Consider the following 16,101-nt stretch of genomic DNA (forward strand, 5'->3'; position numbering starts at 1 on the left):
ACGCACACAGACACACAGGCATGCACACACACAGGCACACACACAGGCATGCACACACAGGCACGCACACAGGCATACACACAGGCGCAAACACAGGCACATATTCAGGCACATGCACACACACAGACACACAGGCATGCACACACACAGGCACGCACACAGGCATGCACACACAGGCACACACACAGGCAGGCACACACACAGGCATGCACACAGGCACACAGGCATGCACACACAGGTATGCACACAGGCACACGTACATAGGCACAACACAGGCATGCACACACAGGCACACACAGGCATGCACACATAGGCACACACTCAGGCATGCACACACAGGCACATACACAGGCATGCACACAGGCACACAGGCATGCACACACAGGTATGCACACAGGCACACGTACATAGGCACAACACAGGCATGCACACATAGGCACACACACAGGTACACACACAGGCACACAAAGACGCACACAGGCACACACACACAGGCATGCACAGAGGCACACACAAGCACGCACACAGGCACACACACAGGCATGCACATACAGGCACACGTACACAGGCACACACGCACAGGCACACAGGCACACGTGCACACAGGCATGCACACACGTGTGCTGGGAGACCCTCCCACTGGGGACTCTGCAGTGAGGAAACCTGGGTCACTCTGTCCTCAGCCTCCCCAGAGAGCCATGGCTGGTGCCCAGCCTAGTCTCTGCCTCTGGCCCTGACATGACAGGTGCTCTGGAAGCAGGGAATGAGATGTGCTGTGAGGAGTGACCGACTCAAGTTCCATCTGGCAGCCTCTGGGAGGAGCTGCTGCGTAGCCCAGTCCCTCTCTGTCAAGCCTAATCCTCTCCTTCTCTTTCCCTGTCTCTGTGTCTCCCTCCTGCTGTCTGTCCTCTCTCCTCCCTTCCTGTGGCCGCAGAACCGCATGCACGAGTCTCTCATGCTCTTCGACTCCATCTGTAACAACAAGTTCTTCATCGATACCTCCATCATTCTCTTCCTCAACAAGAAAGATCTCTTTGGCGAGAAGATCAAGAAGTCGCCTTTGACCATCTGCTTTCCTGAATACACAGGTGGGTGCTAGGCAGTGCTGTGTAGGGGGAAGCCCTCCCCTGGCTCAGAGACAAGCTGCTGGGCCAGCACCGCTGGGGCTGGCTGGCATGTGGGACCCACTGCAGGAGTGTGGTGGGGCAAGGAAGAAACAGCGCTGTGCCACCAGGTTTGGGCTTCCAGGACACAGCCCTAGGTGTGGTGGAAATGGCCCCTCCTAAGATATATGTGTTATGACCAAGGGACTCAGGAGAGACATGGTGGGGAGCAGGGCACAGGACAGGATCACGGGCTTCCCCCTTCCTCCTGGTCTCCCTCTAGAAGAGGTCTCAGGAGAGCCTCCTGTAATCTCAGCAGTGGCCTCCCCTCACCCCACCCAGGGCCACACAGCGCCTTTGAATGAAACCGAAAGGTGGACATGTGGCCTGTGAGCGGGCCTGGGCTGCCTCTTGGCTCCACCTGCTTTCTCTCCTCCCTGCTTCGGTGCCTGGAACATGCTTCCTCTCTGCAGCCTGGGCCCAGCCAGAGCACCCCACCCCATCCCACATCATGCCTGCTCTCCCTTCCCAACCCCAGCCCCATCATGCTTCCTCTTTCCCCTTCTTCCTCAGCTCCTGGTCTTTGCCCCAAATCCAACCACTCCAGCTATCTGCAAGCCTCCTCCATCCCTGCCTCCCTTTCTCCTGCCTTCTCTGGGGCTGCTTTCTTGCTCTCAGGGGAATGTATCACAGACCTCCCCACCCCACCCCCAAGTGAAACTCCTTGCAAATGGATGGATGAGAGAGGGTGGCTTCTGTGGGGTGGGCCAGCTCTGGGGTGCTCCTAATGGCTAAAAGCAGTGCTGATGGAATGCCAGAGCCCAGCCGTGGTCGCTCTGGGGGCTGGGAAGCTTCTGGGGGTGCCTGGGGTAGGAGTCGCCTTTGCAGGCTGCAGAGCACAGAGGGCCAGCACCCTGCCATGGAGGAGGAGGTGTCCTGTCATCCACCAGGTCAGGGCACAGGTTGGCTGGGCCAGGAACCCATGTTCTGACAGCCCCAGAGTAAGACTTTGGGCATGGGCTCAGTCCCAGGGCCACACAGGTCCCCAGGCCCAGCCACAGGGCTCCCACATCCAGCAGAGGCTGATGCTGGGCGCCCCACCCTTCCCCACAGCTGGGAGCAGTGTGTGAAGAAGGCCCATCAGCACATTCTGAGCACAGCCCGTGTCCTCACTGATGCTCCACGCTAATGTGAATTTACAAGGTGGTTCCTGCCCTTCCCAACGTGCAGAGCAGGAGATGGGGCCAGGAACTGTGCCCTGCACTCGAGGCTCTTGAACAAAGTCCCAATAGGGCACGCAGCCCAGGTCGCCTCTGGAGCCAGACCACCTGCAGCTCAGCAGGTTGCTCGGTCACCTGTGCCTCATTCTAATCTGGGCACCATAGTGGATAATCATGCCCACCCTATGCCCACCTCAAGGGTGACTGGAGGGACGGCTGCTTGGTCTCAGGTCTACAGAAGCGCTGGCTGTGGCTGCCATTGGTATTATTCACAAGATGGAAACCAGGGAGAGGGAACTGGTCATGGAGGAGGTGCCCCCTGCAGGGTGGAACGAGGGCAGGAGGGCACAGGACAGGCCCCGAAAGGCCAGCCCCAGGCGACCCTTGGACAGAGCCAGGCTGCAGCCCACTCTGGGCAGCCACTGCTGACCTCTCCCAGCCACAATAATAGAGCCCAGTAGGCCCCCTCAGGCCAGGGCCACCCTCAGGGGCAGGCCCAACCCTACGGCGCTTTCTTGTCCAGCGTCCCACTGGGGCCCGACTTGAGAGTGACCAGTCTCACTGCTGTGGAGTGCAAATACTAGGTCAGTCGGAACCTGGGAAACGTGAGTTCTCCAGGGCCTTCAGAGGGATCCAGTTTGAATTCAGATGATGTCATGGATGACAGATGGTCACCAGTGCAGTGGCCCCATGGAGCACAGGCCTGTGAGGGCACAAAACAAGCAGCAGGGGTGGGGCAGGAGGTTGCCAGCTGTCTAAGGGACGTGTGGGCCAGCGTGGCCAGGCCACAGCAGGGCTGTGTGAGGACGCTGGGCTTGGCAGACACAGGAAAGGCACGGGGTGCTCCTCCCACCTGGACGGCTGCCTGTGGCCACCTTCCACCCTGGGCTATGCCTGGCTCTGCTATCTCTGGACAGGAAGCTCCTTGGCAGGGTCCACATGGGTCACTTTGTCCAATCCTTAACAGCCGTGCTGGGGGCTCGGACCAGCCACCCTTGGCATCTCTGCACCAGCAGATCAAGGATAAGGCTTTGCCTTGTGGGTTTGGGCACTCCTGCTGGGCTGCCCAGAGCTGGTCTCTGCCGTGACACCCCACCCAAGGATGTCCCCACCCCCTGCCCCTTGCCCCTTACATTTGCTGATCACTGGCCTAGAGTCCAGGGCTGGAGCCAGGTCTTCTGGTTGTCTTTAAAGGATAGGAGGCACTCCTTGCTGTGGAAGCCTTCCAGCAGCCCAGTCCCACCACCTCATCCCGCGGCTCGTGGCCTCAGCCCACAGTTGGAGGAGGAGGCAGGGCCTCTGGGGCAGGGAAGGATCATCCCACATCCAAAATAGCAAATTGTTTCCGTTCAGGCCAGATCCTAGTGGCACTGAGGGAAATGGGACATCTTTCTTGTTTGGGGCTTTTCTGCACTTCTGTCTTGTTTCATATTTTAGGATCTTTAATTGGAAACTGTCTACACGGCAGAGTCATGAGAGCTTGGGTTGCAACTGGTTGGAAAACTGTCATATTACCCAGAGGTGTGCCCTGATATAGCCCCACCCAGCCCCAGCCAGGATCGAGGGGACACCCAAGGAATTGATGGGGACAGAGGGTCCCCCATTGGCATCATGCATGCTGATGTCCCTTAAACTTCACGCCTTGAGGACACCAGTGCCCCCATGTCCTGGTCACTCGCTCAAGAACCATGACTACTAAGGATATGCTGCCAGCCCTGCCAAGTGGCCTCTTAGAGGAAACCAGTGAGGAGGGAGCGCAGGTCCCTCTGAGTGCCCACCACCTTCCTGGGCAGGCCCCTCTCCAGACTTTGTTTTCTTGGTTTGTTGGAATCAGCAGGATTGGTTTAGACCATGGGGCGGTGCCTCAATCTGTTCATTTAGGAAGCTAAAGGGTCATCTGCAGCCACTGCCCTCCCAGGCAGGGCTCCCAGGTGGATCTGCTGTGAAAACAGCAAGAGGTCTTGCAAAGTCCAAGTCTTTGCCGTCTCCGGCCAGGCAAGCGTTCAGCCTGCGTATGGTTGGTGCAAAAGTCATTGCAGTTTTGCAGGCCAGGTGCAGTGGGTCACACCTGAAATCCCAATACTTTGAGAGCCCAAAGTGGGCAGATCACGAGGTCAGGAGATGGAGACCATCCTGGCTAACACAGTAAAAATACAAAAAGTAGCCGGGCGTGGTGGCACGTGCCTATAGTCCCAGCTACTAAAGAGGCTGAGGCAGGAGTATCACTGGAACCCAGGAGGCAGAAGTTGCAGTGAGCTGAGATCACACCATTGCACTCCAGCCTGGGCAACAGAGCCAGACTCCACTCAAAAAAAAAAAAAAAAAGAGAGGTAATTGCAGTTTTGCTATCAAAAGTAATGGCAAGGCCGGGCGTGGTGGTTCACGTCTGCAATCCCAGCACTTTGGGAGGCCAAGGCAGATGGATCACTGAGGTCAGGAGGTTCAAGACCATCCTGGCCAACATGGTGAAATTTTGTCTCTACTAAAAATACAAAAATAAGCTGGGCATGGTGGCACGCGCCTGTAATCCCAGCTACTCAGGGGGCTGAGGCAGGAGAATTGCTTGAACCTGAGGTAGAGGTTTTATATATATAAATATATATATATATATATATATATATATATATATAAAATGGCAAAAACACAATGACTTTTGCAGCAACCTAACAGTTGTTTAATTTAAAATGCAACTACAGCTTGGAAATGCCCGGCAGTTCCTACTGCTCCCTTCCTGTCTCATCCCACTTCCTGGGACACACCACAACCCGCTTCTCGTCTCCATGTCCCCAGCTCTGTCCACCCTCAGCGCTCACCAGGGCCTCTCCCTGTTCTTCTGTGTCTTGTTACAGGCCCCAATACCTATGAAGATGCAGCCGCCTACATCCAAGCACAATTTGAAAGCAAAAACCGCTCACCCAACAAAGAAATATATTGTCACATGACTTGTGCCACAGACACGAATAATATCCAGGTGGTGTTCGACGCCGTCACCGACATCATCATTGCCAACAACCTCCGGGGCTGCGGCTTGTACTGACCTCTTGTCCTGTATAGCAACCTATTTGGTAATGATTCCAGCACCCACAGAACAGCTTGCGTGCGCGCGCACACACACACACACACACACCCCACTAACAAATGCAAGTTGGTAAATAAACTTTAAAAAGGCATAACAAAACCTTATATATATATACAAATATATATTTAAAAAATCTTTTTAGTTTGTATTAGAAAGAGCTGTGGACAGAACTGACCACCATCCCATAACTCATGGAGGTTTTCCTGGGACCGCACGTGAGCATGCACATGTGTGTGTGTGTGTGTGTGTGTGTACACATTCACACATGTCCAGATGGGAACTTGGTTTGGAAGTCCCTTCTTTTGAGGATAGCCCCGGGGTTTTCCTCTCTGAGCCCCATTTCTGAGAGCAAGGGAATGGCAGAGAAGGCCTGGCCTTGGCCCAACCAGTTCTCTGCGTTCCGCCCTCAGAGCCTCTGCACCCTCAGTTCCGTCCTGCTCTTGGCAAATTCCAGACCCTTTCAGAAACAGCCAATGCCCTAAGCCTCTCCTCACCCTACACTCCCAACAGAACAATTTAAGGTTGCTTCTCTTTCGGGTGGTGGTGGTTGTTAATTTCAGGAATCTAGAAGAATCATTGCTCCGACCAATCCACTGTCTCCTGAGTTTTCTTTATTCATGTTAAGATGGCAAGAATCAGAGAGCAGGGAGACTTGGTCTGCTTTCTAAAAGCAGCTGACAGGAGGGGACTGAAGTTCACCTGCAGAGCTGAAGCCAGCCCCACTCCAAGAGGGCATGTGGGAAGGCCGGGAGCAAGGGTGGCAGGCGTGGCCTGGGGAGGGCCGGACTTGCAGGCCTGACCCGAGTCAGGGTCCTGGGGGCCCAGGCTTCCCCAGGCGCCGGGGATGGGCTCCAGTGGGGTTTCTGACCCCTCGTGCTGCTGCCCCATCTCACCCCATCCCAGCATTAGTCAAAATGTTCTAGGGTTTTTTGGTTGGTTGGTTGGTTTTTAAAATCAAAGAAAATGGTCAGACTGGACCCCTTATCTCTCTCTCTACAGACTGCTTCATGGACTCTTTGCTGTTGACGTTGATCTCCTGGTAGCATGACCTTTTGGCCTTTGTAAGACACACAGCCTTTCTGTATCAAGCCCCTGTCTAACCTACGACCCCAGAGTGACTGACGGCTGTGTATTTCTGTAGAATGCTGTAGAATCCGGTTTTAGTTGAGTCTTCACATTTAGAATTTGAAAGGAAAAAAAAGAACATTTCTCATGTGCTTTGTAGCTTAAAAAAAAAAGGAAAACTCACCATTTCATCCATATTTTTCTTTCTCTTGCAAAATAAAACATACCCATCTGCACCCATGCTTGCCCCCATCCCACCTTGCGGTGTGGCCCCTGGCACTCCCGCTGGGGTGCCAGGTCCATCTGCTGCCTGGGGCTCCCGTGCGGTGCACTGGTCCACAGAGTGTGCTCAGGCCGGGCTTTCCAGAAGGCCACACAGGTCACTGCAAACCCTGCTGCCTGCCGGCCGCCCAGACACCACAAACGCCACCTCGCGGCCCTAAGCCACTCCCGCCACACACTCACTCCAGGTTTGTATAGAAAAAGCACAGCTCTCACTGGCCAGTAGCTGCCAAAAAGAACACCCATCGTATATGGAAATCCAGCTCCATAGAAAACAATCTGCTCACCGAACCCTCTCTATGGATAGGCTTTGTGGGGTTTTTTTGGTTTTTTTTTCTTAGTTTTTGTTTTTCGTCCTGCTGAGTATGATGTATTACCCCCTGCAGATCAGTTTTCCTAGTCCTTGGGAAACAGGTTGTGGTTTTTTTCCCTTTGCCGTGTTGGAGTTCCCGTCCCTGCCGACGCCCTCCTTCGTGCGTGCGCCCCTCCCCACCTCTGCCTTTCTTTTGGTGACCTGTGTCCGCTCTCTCATGTGGGGATGTTTGTGCTGCAGACAAAAAGAACAAAAAAAAAAAAATTTTTAAATACCACAAGATAGAAAAAAACCACAAAAACATTTTAAAAAGATGGAATGTAGTGTTTACATTAAAGCCACTGTTTTCATGACCAATCCTGTCATTTCTACTTTGACTAATATCCAAACCCCAAACCTCTTCACAGTTTCACTTTTAAAAGACTTAATCTTTGCTGAAGAAGACCAGTCACAGCCATTTCAAATAAAGAGGAGGCAAAAAGACAAAACACAGAAAAAAATTAAAAAAAAAAAACTTAAAAAGGAAAAAAGAAAAAAAAGCCCACGGGTCTTTGTAAGCCTTTCTATTCCCAATTGGTGAGGTTTCTGTGATATCTTACACACTGCCAGTCTACTTCTCTGACTAATGGAAAATTCCTGTGTAGCTCAATAAAAGAGAATGTTTGTCTGTACTCCTGAGTCTCACCCTGTGCCTTCCAACGATGGTTTTATGGGGTGGGCTTCGTTCTGGCAGGAGAGGGAAGGAGGGACTCGGCCACACGTGCTGGGAGGCCAGTGGCTAGGAGTCCCCCACAGGTCCTGCCCATCTCCTCAGTGCTGTCATTGGGGCCCCAGCTCAGAGCACAGTTGAGGCAACTGCTGCCGAGTGCTGCCTAGGAATGAGGGCAGGGGAGCTGCCACTTTCTCCCGCGATGCCCTCTCCTCCTCGTGCCCGGCACCTTCTCACCCTCACGAGGTTTTGCTTTCAAGAGTGAGGTGGAAGTGAGGCTTAGGAAGGAAGAAATGCAAGGAGGGCAGGTGACCCCCCTCTCCTATCACGGAGGATCCTGTTTCTTCTGCAGCCAGTGGTCCCCCCACAGTGGGAAGATGGGTGGTCCCAAGAATGAGACCAATTGCCTGAGCCCATCTGCACCCAAAAGGTCCCAGCCACTCACTTGCCCAGGAGGAGCTTGGGCCCAGCTTGACGAGGAAGGTTGCCTTCGGTTTGCACCCCAACTGCACCTGGATGCCAGGAAGCCCCCTGCAGGCCAGACACACAGTGGGTAACCCAGCAATTCGGTGGGGCACACGGAGTCTGATCCCTGTACCTCCCCCAGGCTGTAGGCCTCACTGCCCCCTACATTGCCCGCTTTTGCTGTGATAATTAGCAAATCGGTTGCAACAGGGACCTGGAGGTAACAGCAGCCCACCGAAATCCTTGCATAATGTGCATGTGCCACTTACTGGCCAAGCAGCCAAGAGCATCATGCATCATGGCATCTTCAGTGAGACGGGGGAGCCCCCAAGAGGTCAGTTACCTGGAATCCTCTCCACATTCCAACAAATGGGAATTATAGAATCAGAAAGGCCTCTCAGGGCAAGTTCCAGTAGTCTTTTTGAATCAAGGGGGTGGAGGCAGGGGACATTGTTTCAGAGACTATGGACGAACAAGAGGTACTGTTAGAAATACCCAACCAGTCCAGGGACCCCTTAAACCTCTTCTGCTTTCCCCGTTCCCAAAACTCCAACTTGTTACCTGCAGAAAGGAGCACATGACCTACTCTCTCTATTGAGAGGAAGGTTTGCAATCCAGGCCACAGCTTGACTTTGTAACAAACCAAGATCCACATGGAAGGCTGAAGGAAACCCTAACATTTTCTACATATGGCATATTTGAATTTCTCTAAAACTGAGCCATATTCTAATAGGGTTCTTTCCCAACTTTCAAATGAGTTTTGCAGACAAAACCAACAGAAGTTTCTTTGCCTCATTTTTCTTAGAAGGGAGGTCACAGCATTTTTTGGAAAGGATGCAGCAAAAAGGCCAATTAAATTGCAAGGAGAGTGGTGGCAGAACCTATTACATGTATTTTAAAGCTCCACAGTGATTCCTTCCCCGCCCCTCGTTTATCTGCGCACACAATTGTTAAAAGCTAGTTTTAGAACCAAATCAAATAGGAGACTTACTTCCAATGGCACCTAAAAAGCTTCTGAAAGAAATTCTGAGAAAATTGCCTCTATTTAGGAGGTAAACAAAAAGATACCCATCACCGCCACCTGTGGAAACCCTCCAGGTCTTTGATCTGCGCCCTGAAACTCATACTGAGAACGTCCCAGAGCCGCTGTGAACCTCTTCTGGTTCTCACCCAGTTAGACCACCCAACGAAGACGGGGCTTCAAGATGCACCTTTGCTGCCTAGCTGGCAGTTGCTTAGGGCAATAAGGTAATTAAGAGTAATTGTCTAAAGGGGAGAAATGAACGCAGAACTACCCATCGAGATTATAAAATGCAGATCCAACACATTTGCTTTTCTAAACCAGGACTAATGACTGACCCTGCTATTGGAATGTTAACATCCAGAGAATGATCCGAGTAACGTTTTGGCTGAGATCAGATCTGAAATCAGTTAAAATGCTCAAACTGCCTGCTTTGGATCCCCTGCAAGATTAAAAAAAAAAAAAAAAAAAAAAAAAGTGGCACTTTCACTGCTACAGCTGATTCCATTCCCAGAGAATCAGTCCCTTTTGGTTTGATACTTAACGTGACTTTTGATGTTTGGGGATAAGGCTTTGCCACTTGGGAGAGTATCTTTGGTTAAAAAGACTCAAAATTCAGAAATATCAGCTGTTTGTCCCAGCTAAAATCAGGTAATAAGAGACTTGAAAGGATTTTTTTTTTAAAGAGCTCTACAGTTAGAAGTCAGCTTATTAATTAAAAGCCAGTATTCAAGATATATGTTTACCTTGGTCAGGCCTTCCTACTTTTTCTCTTTTGGGATCCTGTTTTTGGCAATATTTTTTCTAGTCAACTGAAACCCCCTCTTTAAAAAAAAAAAAGTGTTTGTTCTCTCTGTACGCTTCGTTTCCTAAGCATCCTCCCGCTTACTTCCCCTCCTCCCTCCTTTCTTCCTCTTTGCCATCTTGGGTACCACATGAAAAGATCTAGAGGGACCTCTAATGACTCAGAGCCCTTAAGGAAAACAGAAAAAGCACCACAGACTCCTCTTTTGGGGAGAAACCTGTTTTTCTCCCACAGGACCCCAAGAGTTGCAGACAGATTCCTCTTAACACTGCCCTCTTTTGGATTTCGTGACTGGATCTCCTTGGCCGCAGAGACTGCTCTGTCCCATACTATGAGGGCCTGACCTTGCGTGTGATGGCTGCCAGAGGCGGCTCACCTCAGTTGTTGACAGTAAATGACTCCACCTAAAGGCTCCCCAGTGATTCTAACATCAGCCAGGCTGGAGCCACGTCTAACCTAACAGAAAAGCAGCAGCCCTGCGAGGCAGAGGTCCCAGATGCTGGAGGGCCTTTGAGGGCAGGCGGGCGGGTACTGCTCCTTGCCAGGGCTTGTCGGCAAGGCCGTGGCTTCCTTTTCCATGTGTGTCCTGCTCCAGCAGAACTGAAAGCCACCACAGAGAGGATCAAGTCTGCTGGCTACAGATAAAAGGGCACTTTGTCTACTTAGCCCAAGAGGCCGCCTGAGTACCTGGATTCACATTAACACAAGTGAAAGAGCCACATGCTCCATCATCCTCTATGGTACATAAAAGCCTCACAATTCAAAACAAAACAAAAACTCAAGAGAACCCAGGAAGTCAACAAAACAGGGCCACTGAGAAAATGGAGGGGGCAACAAAGCCTCATTCCCAAAGGGCCCACAGAAGCCAGGGGCAGCTCAACCACCATCCGCCAGAGAACCTGGACCCACAGCCCAGCCTGAGCACTGCTTCTCCAGACACTGGGCGTGAAGGCCATCTGCCTGACCCTGCAGCCAGCCAGGGCAGCGAAACGGGTCCTGGGAGAAGCCCACCATCATAACTGCCCTCAGCACCTGAGGCACCTGGACGTCCCCAGGAAGTGGCGAAACCCTCAAGGGTCCAGGTGTGAAATGGATGGGCAGACTGAGGACTTCGCTTTTTGGGTCATTTTAAGCTACTTAAGCTCCTGCTCTGAACAGTGTGGTATGGCTGTTTTACGTGTCAAGACCCTCTAAAATCGATCTAAACAATTGTTTTTCACACATGAGAAACAGGCAAACACATGGAATTAGCAGCATTTATAATGGGTGCAATGTGTAAAGTATGACATAATTCAAAGAGAGTAAAGGATCTTTTGCTACCCACTCACCTGAGGAAAAAAAGATAAAAATACAAGGGAAAGAAAAATTCAGTTCTGCCCGCTCCAAATATACTACTAGGAAAAATAAAAGTTCTCAATTCAAAAAGATTGAAAAAACCCTCCAACCAAAATAGTGCTCACAACATCCAATCAAAATGAGATTTAACGTTGGCACTTCTGGAAAAAGCTGCCTTAGCTTCCAGCCACACACAACACACTAGTAGAGTTTGCTTTTTATTATTATTATTATTGTTTTACAATAAAAACAAATAGCTATGCTCTCAGCAAAACAAATTTTTTTAAAAAAAAATCACAGAAATTTACTAACAGCATTTCAAGGTAAGGCTTTTGAAAGATTTATTGAAATAAATTATCTTTGCCTAAAAATGTACCTATCACCTTTTTCAATTACTTTTCAACATTCTAAAAACTTTCAGTTATGTAAAATACATTTAACTTTGCCAATAATTATGGATAATGCTGGATTCTTCCCAAAAGGACTACGACAAAACAAATCTTTCAAACAGTAAAAAAAAAAAAAAAAGTAATCCAATGGGGCATAAAACTGAAGTCTGTAACCTAGGACTGCATGGTTCAAATCCTTAAAGTTAAATGTGAAAAATATGAAGAGATTTGGGACCTGGGTCTGCTCCATGCATGTAGGTTCACACCTTGCCGTCTCTGTTGAATTAAACCAGGAAGAACACAGCTATGAAAACGCAGCGCTCCCGGGGTAAAAGATAAAGTTATCTTTTATTTCTTCAGTGAAGCCCTTCAAGGTTTACTCTCCCATCTCGCAAGGCCCACATCTTGTTCAAGGACCAAACCCACAGGCTTTGGCATTGCCTAATTTACTTGACCAATAAATGAAAACCATAAACCAAAGCTTGCTGCTTAACACTCCCCAGGCCCACAGGGAACAGGAAATGCTGGGAGGCGAGCGGACCCATGGCACGCACTCATGAGATGCAGGAGCACCAGAGTCACAGAAATCAAGCTGGCTTTGGATTAGGGTCTCGGAAAGCCAGTCCCGGATGTAGTGGGACACAGTCCTGGATGTAGTGGGACAGAAACCGGTGATTCCGTCACACCTACAGCCCTGGGTTTTCCCCGCTCTGCCTCAGGTATTGAACCGAGAGTTCCTATTCCAAGTTGCCCTGCTGGCTCAGGGGTCCAGAAGCCCCATGGGTCTGGCCTCTGGCACAGTCTGCATGCTTCCACAAGGACAGCAGTTTGCTAACAGATATTACCCCATGATGTGGGGGCGGGCTCACACTGGGCGTCTCCCCCACACTCTTCCCGCTGGATGTGGCGCTCAGGACACCTGTATTTGTGGGATGTACGCATGAGGCAGGAGTTGAAGCTGCCTGCTGCAGGCAGGTGACTGCTCACTCCCTCCTGATTGTCCCCTACCCCAGGCAGTCCAGTCAACACCAGAAGAGATCATGGCTAGAGTTAAAATTTGCAGTGTTTCTAAGGGGAAGAAAATGTCACATAGAAAGTATTACAAAGAAGGATTAAATCTGTCAGCTGTCCAAACACTATAAGACCACATGCTTTATACAGCGGCAATGCAGTCAAGCCCGCTTCTCCACGCGGCGAGCAGAACTGGGACAGGCCTCCTCCCAGGAGGCGGCTGAGGAAGGCAAGGGAGCGCTAGGAGGTCTGCTGCTTCTGAAGCCTCCGTTCCGCGGCGGCAGCCAGCATCCTTCGACGCAGGGTCATGGGGTCGGAGGACGCACCTTCTGAGGCGAGGAAGCTCTCTGAGGCTACGTCATCTTCAGAACTTTTGTTCAAGAAACGCCTAGAAAAAAACAGAAGAGTTTTTCTCTCTCACATGGGAGAGACGAACTGTGGAACACATCCAGAAGGCTGATTTCACATCTCCCCATGTCTAGGCACCTTCATGAAGCTGTTACTCAGCACCACCCATGACAAAGACATCCAGCCCCCAACAGATGGGCGCAAGTTCTCTCTGCACCAGGGAGGAACCCTCCAGTGCTGTTCCACGCTGCCTCTCCCTGCCCGTCCCCTCCACCCACAGGCACAGCACGGAACCCCCACAATGACAGGGTCCACCAGGGCCCAAACCCACTGGATGAACACAGTGCTAGCCCTGTCCTCAAGAGCTGGGACAAAACCTCTATCCATAAGACGCACCTGCTGCAGCTGCCACCAGCCATGGGGGTGTGACATACAGATGCGCCGTGTGTGTTCACAACGCTCAGCTGAAAGGCAGAGTGGTCAAAAGGAAGGGCCTGGGAGGAGACGCCAGGGCCAGGCCAGTGCTAACCTCTCCAGCCTCCATTTCTTTAGCTGTATGTCAGCCAAATGGGTTAACAGTGCTCCCTCTTAGAGCTGTTACAATAATTCATATAAAGGACTTAGAACAGGTTGGCACACAAGTGCTCTCTTGGCAAGCGTGGCCAAAGGGGTCCAGGGGAGATGACCAGTGACACCAGCATCTGACGTAGACCAGTAGGGCCCGGTGCTATCAGATGCTCTGGTTTTTCAAGAGAGGCTTGAAATCTGAGTTTTGGGGTGGCATGTAATGGCTTTTCACTGTTGGCATCTGTTTAAAAAGAGAAGAAGACATGGGCCTGACAACGGCCTTTAGCCACTGGTTTTTGACCTGGATTATGCCAAGCATGGCTGGAGAAGTGACTCACCTGCGAGCCTGCTGGAGGAGCTCATCCTTACGCTGCACCAGCATGCGCTGTCTCTCATCAGCAGACTTGGAGAAGCGGCTCCCACGAGCCTCGAAGTCTTCCACCTCGCTGGGCTCCATTTCTACCTCACCAAAGTCCAGTGTCTCCTCCAGGTGAGGATTGAGGTCCAGCGGCACACGCTCAGTCTGGACACAGGGGAGGAAGCAAGGAGGTAGCTATGAACACAGGCCTCCCTCCTAAGCAGGTTCCCTGCCTACAGGGCACCCCAGACGAGGTTGTTCTGGACTCAAAGAGTGGGCTGCTGCCAAACAGGGAGGCAGAAAACAGGAACCATAAGCTACCAGTAATGGAGCAGGCCTGCTGCCTACGGCTTGAGTAGCACCAAGAACAGGACCTGACTCACAGAATGTTCCGTATCAGAGGGTTAAGTAAACGATGACCCGCATGAGAAACATAAGCACCTTCAAGCTGCACTCTCAGAATATGCTACCAACACGTCAACTGTGAATTTACATCACAGGGAATTTTCTGTTCACTTCTACTAATTGCTCAAAAATGTAAAACAGTCTTATCAAATCTTCTGCACAAATTTTATAACCTCAATTGGCTCTGAAAACAGAGGTAAAAATAATAAATGCTAAGCATCTATTTATTTATTTTCTTTATAGACAGGGTCTCACTCTGTCACCCAGGCTGGGGAGCAGTGGTACAATCTCGGCTCACTGTGGCCTCAATCTCCCCAGGCTCAGGTGATCCTACCACCTTAGCTTCCCAAGTAGCTGGGACTATAGGCTCATGCCACCACACCTGGCTAATTTTTGTATTTTTTGTACAGATAGGGTTTTGCTATGTTGCCCAGGCTGGTCTCAAACTCCTGGGCTCAAGCGATCTACCCACCTCAGCCTCGTAAAGTGCTGGACAACAGGTGAGAGTCACTGTGCCCAGCCCTAAGTATCTAAGAGACAGGATGGATTATATGGTTCCTTGGCTTTGGCTGAAGCTCCAAAGTCCACAACAATGCCCAGGCACCCCTGCGTCCTAGCAGGTGCCCGACCATCTGTGCTGCCCATGCTCCCAGATGCAGACCTGGGCTGGCCAGGGTCAGCCCATCGCCCGCTTCTAGGCTGTGACAGGGTGGAGGTGGGTACAACTGAGAGGCAGACTGTTTTACTTCAGAGTTCCCGCCAGACCCACCCTCACTTCTTCCTGCCTTCAGCTAAGCTCAAGAGGGAACCTCAAAAGAACCACTCGTATCCCCTAGAGTCAGGGAACAGGGGAACTGGTAGCTGCATACACTTGAGAAATCTACAGAAAGAAACTGGGAGTAGCCAATAAAAAACAGGGCAACGGGGAGCTGTGATGGGAACACTTTTGCCTTCCACTGACTCCAGGCAACACTGTGTGTCCTGGAGCTTGGACGGGGCTCCTGCATGAGGGAACCAGCCTAAGGTTGTTGAAAACAACTCTGCCCAAAAGGACCACTTGGAGAGATGATGAGACACCCATGAAGGTGGGAGTGGTCATCAATAGCCAGCCTAGGGTCAAAGGAAGTACATTTAAGGAGGTTTCTGGGGCCAGATGGGGCAGGGAGAGAGTTGGCACAACATCTATATATATACACACATACAGGCTGGGGTCTCACTGTCCTATCCTAACCCTCTCCTCTAAGCCTGAGCCTAGAGCAGGTTAGAAAGAACAGTGAGGGTGGGCGCGGTGGCTCACACCTCTAATCCCAACACTTTGGGAGGCCGAGGCGGGCACATCACGAGGTCAAGAGATCAAGACTATCCTGGCCAACATGGTAAAAACCCTGTCTCTACTAAAAATACAAAAATTAGCTGGATGTGGTGGTGCGTGCCTGTAGTCCCAGCTACTCGGAAGGCTAATGCAGGAGAATTGCTTGAACCCTGGAGGTGGAGACTGGAGTGAGCCGAGATCGTGCCACTGCACTCCAGCCTGGCAACAGAGCGAGACTCTGTCAAGAAAGAAAGAAAAGAAAGAAGGAAAGAAGGAAAGAAAAGAAAGAAAGAAAGAACGGTAAGTGAGGAGGC

At 51.1% G+C, this 16,101-nt stretch overlaps 2 protein-coding genes across 3 annotated transcripts in view; one reads left to right on the plus strand and one right to left on the minus strand.

Annotated features, from left to right (window-relative positions):
* GNAO1 (G protein subunit alpha o1) overlaps positions 1-7,733 on the plus strand; it is a 170,272-nt gene extending 162,539 nt beyond the window's left edge. Inside the window, exons 7-9 of the mRNA XM_012447923.3 lie at positions 935-1,088; positions 5,173-5,388; positions 6,402-7,733. Of these exons, the coding sequence (XP_012303346.1) occupies positions 935-1,088; positions 5,173-5,360 (342 nt within the window). The 3' untranslated portion in view covers positions 5,361-5,388; positions 6,402-7,733. The remainder of the gene's footprint in view (positions 1-934; positions 1,089-5,172; positions 5,389-6,401) is intronic.
* A 3,869-nt stretch (positions 7,734-11,602) lies between these two features.
* Positions 11,603-16,101, minus strand: part of AMFR (autocrine motility factor receptor) — a 59,185-nt gene continuing 54,686 nt past the window's right edge. For both annotated transcript variants that reach the window (XM_064383086.1, XM_064383087.1), the window contains exons 13-14: positions 14,051-14,235; positions 11,603-13,185 (exon numbers count right to left, since the gene is read on the minus strand). In XM_064383086.1, the coding sequence (XP_064239156.1) occupies positions 13,038-13,185; positions 14,051-14,235 (333 nt within the window). In that variant the 3' untranslated portion in view covers positions 11,603-13,037. The remainder of the gene's footprint in view (positions 13,186-14,050; positions 14,236-16,101) is intronic.

Source organism: Aotus nancymaae, unplaced genomic scaffold (genome assembly GCF_030222135.1).
Source record: "Aotus nancymaae isolate 86718 unplaced genomic scaffold, 86718_ANA_hifiasm-v0.15.2.pri h1tg000030l, whole genome shotgun sequence".
NCBI classification, from domain to species: Eukaryota; Metazoa; Chordata; class Mammalia; order Primates; family Aotidae; genus Aotus; species Aotus nancymaae.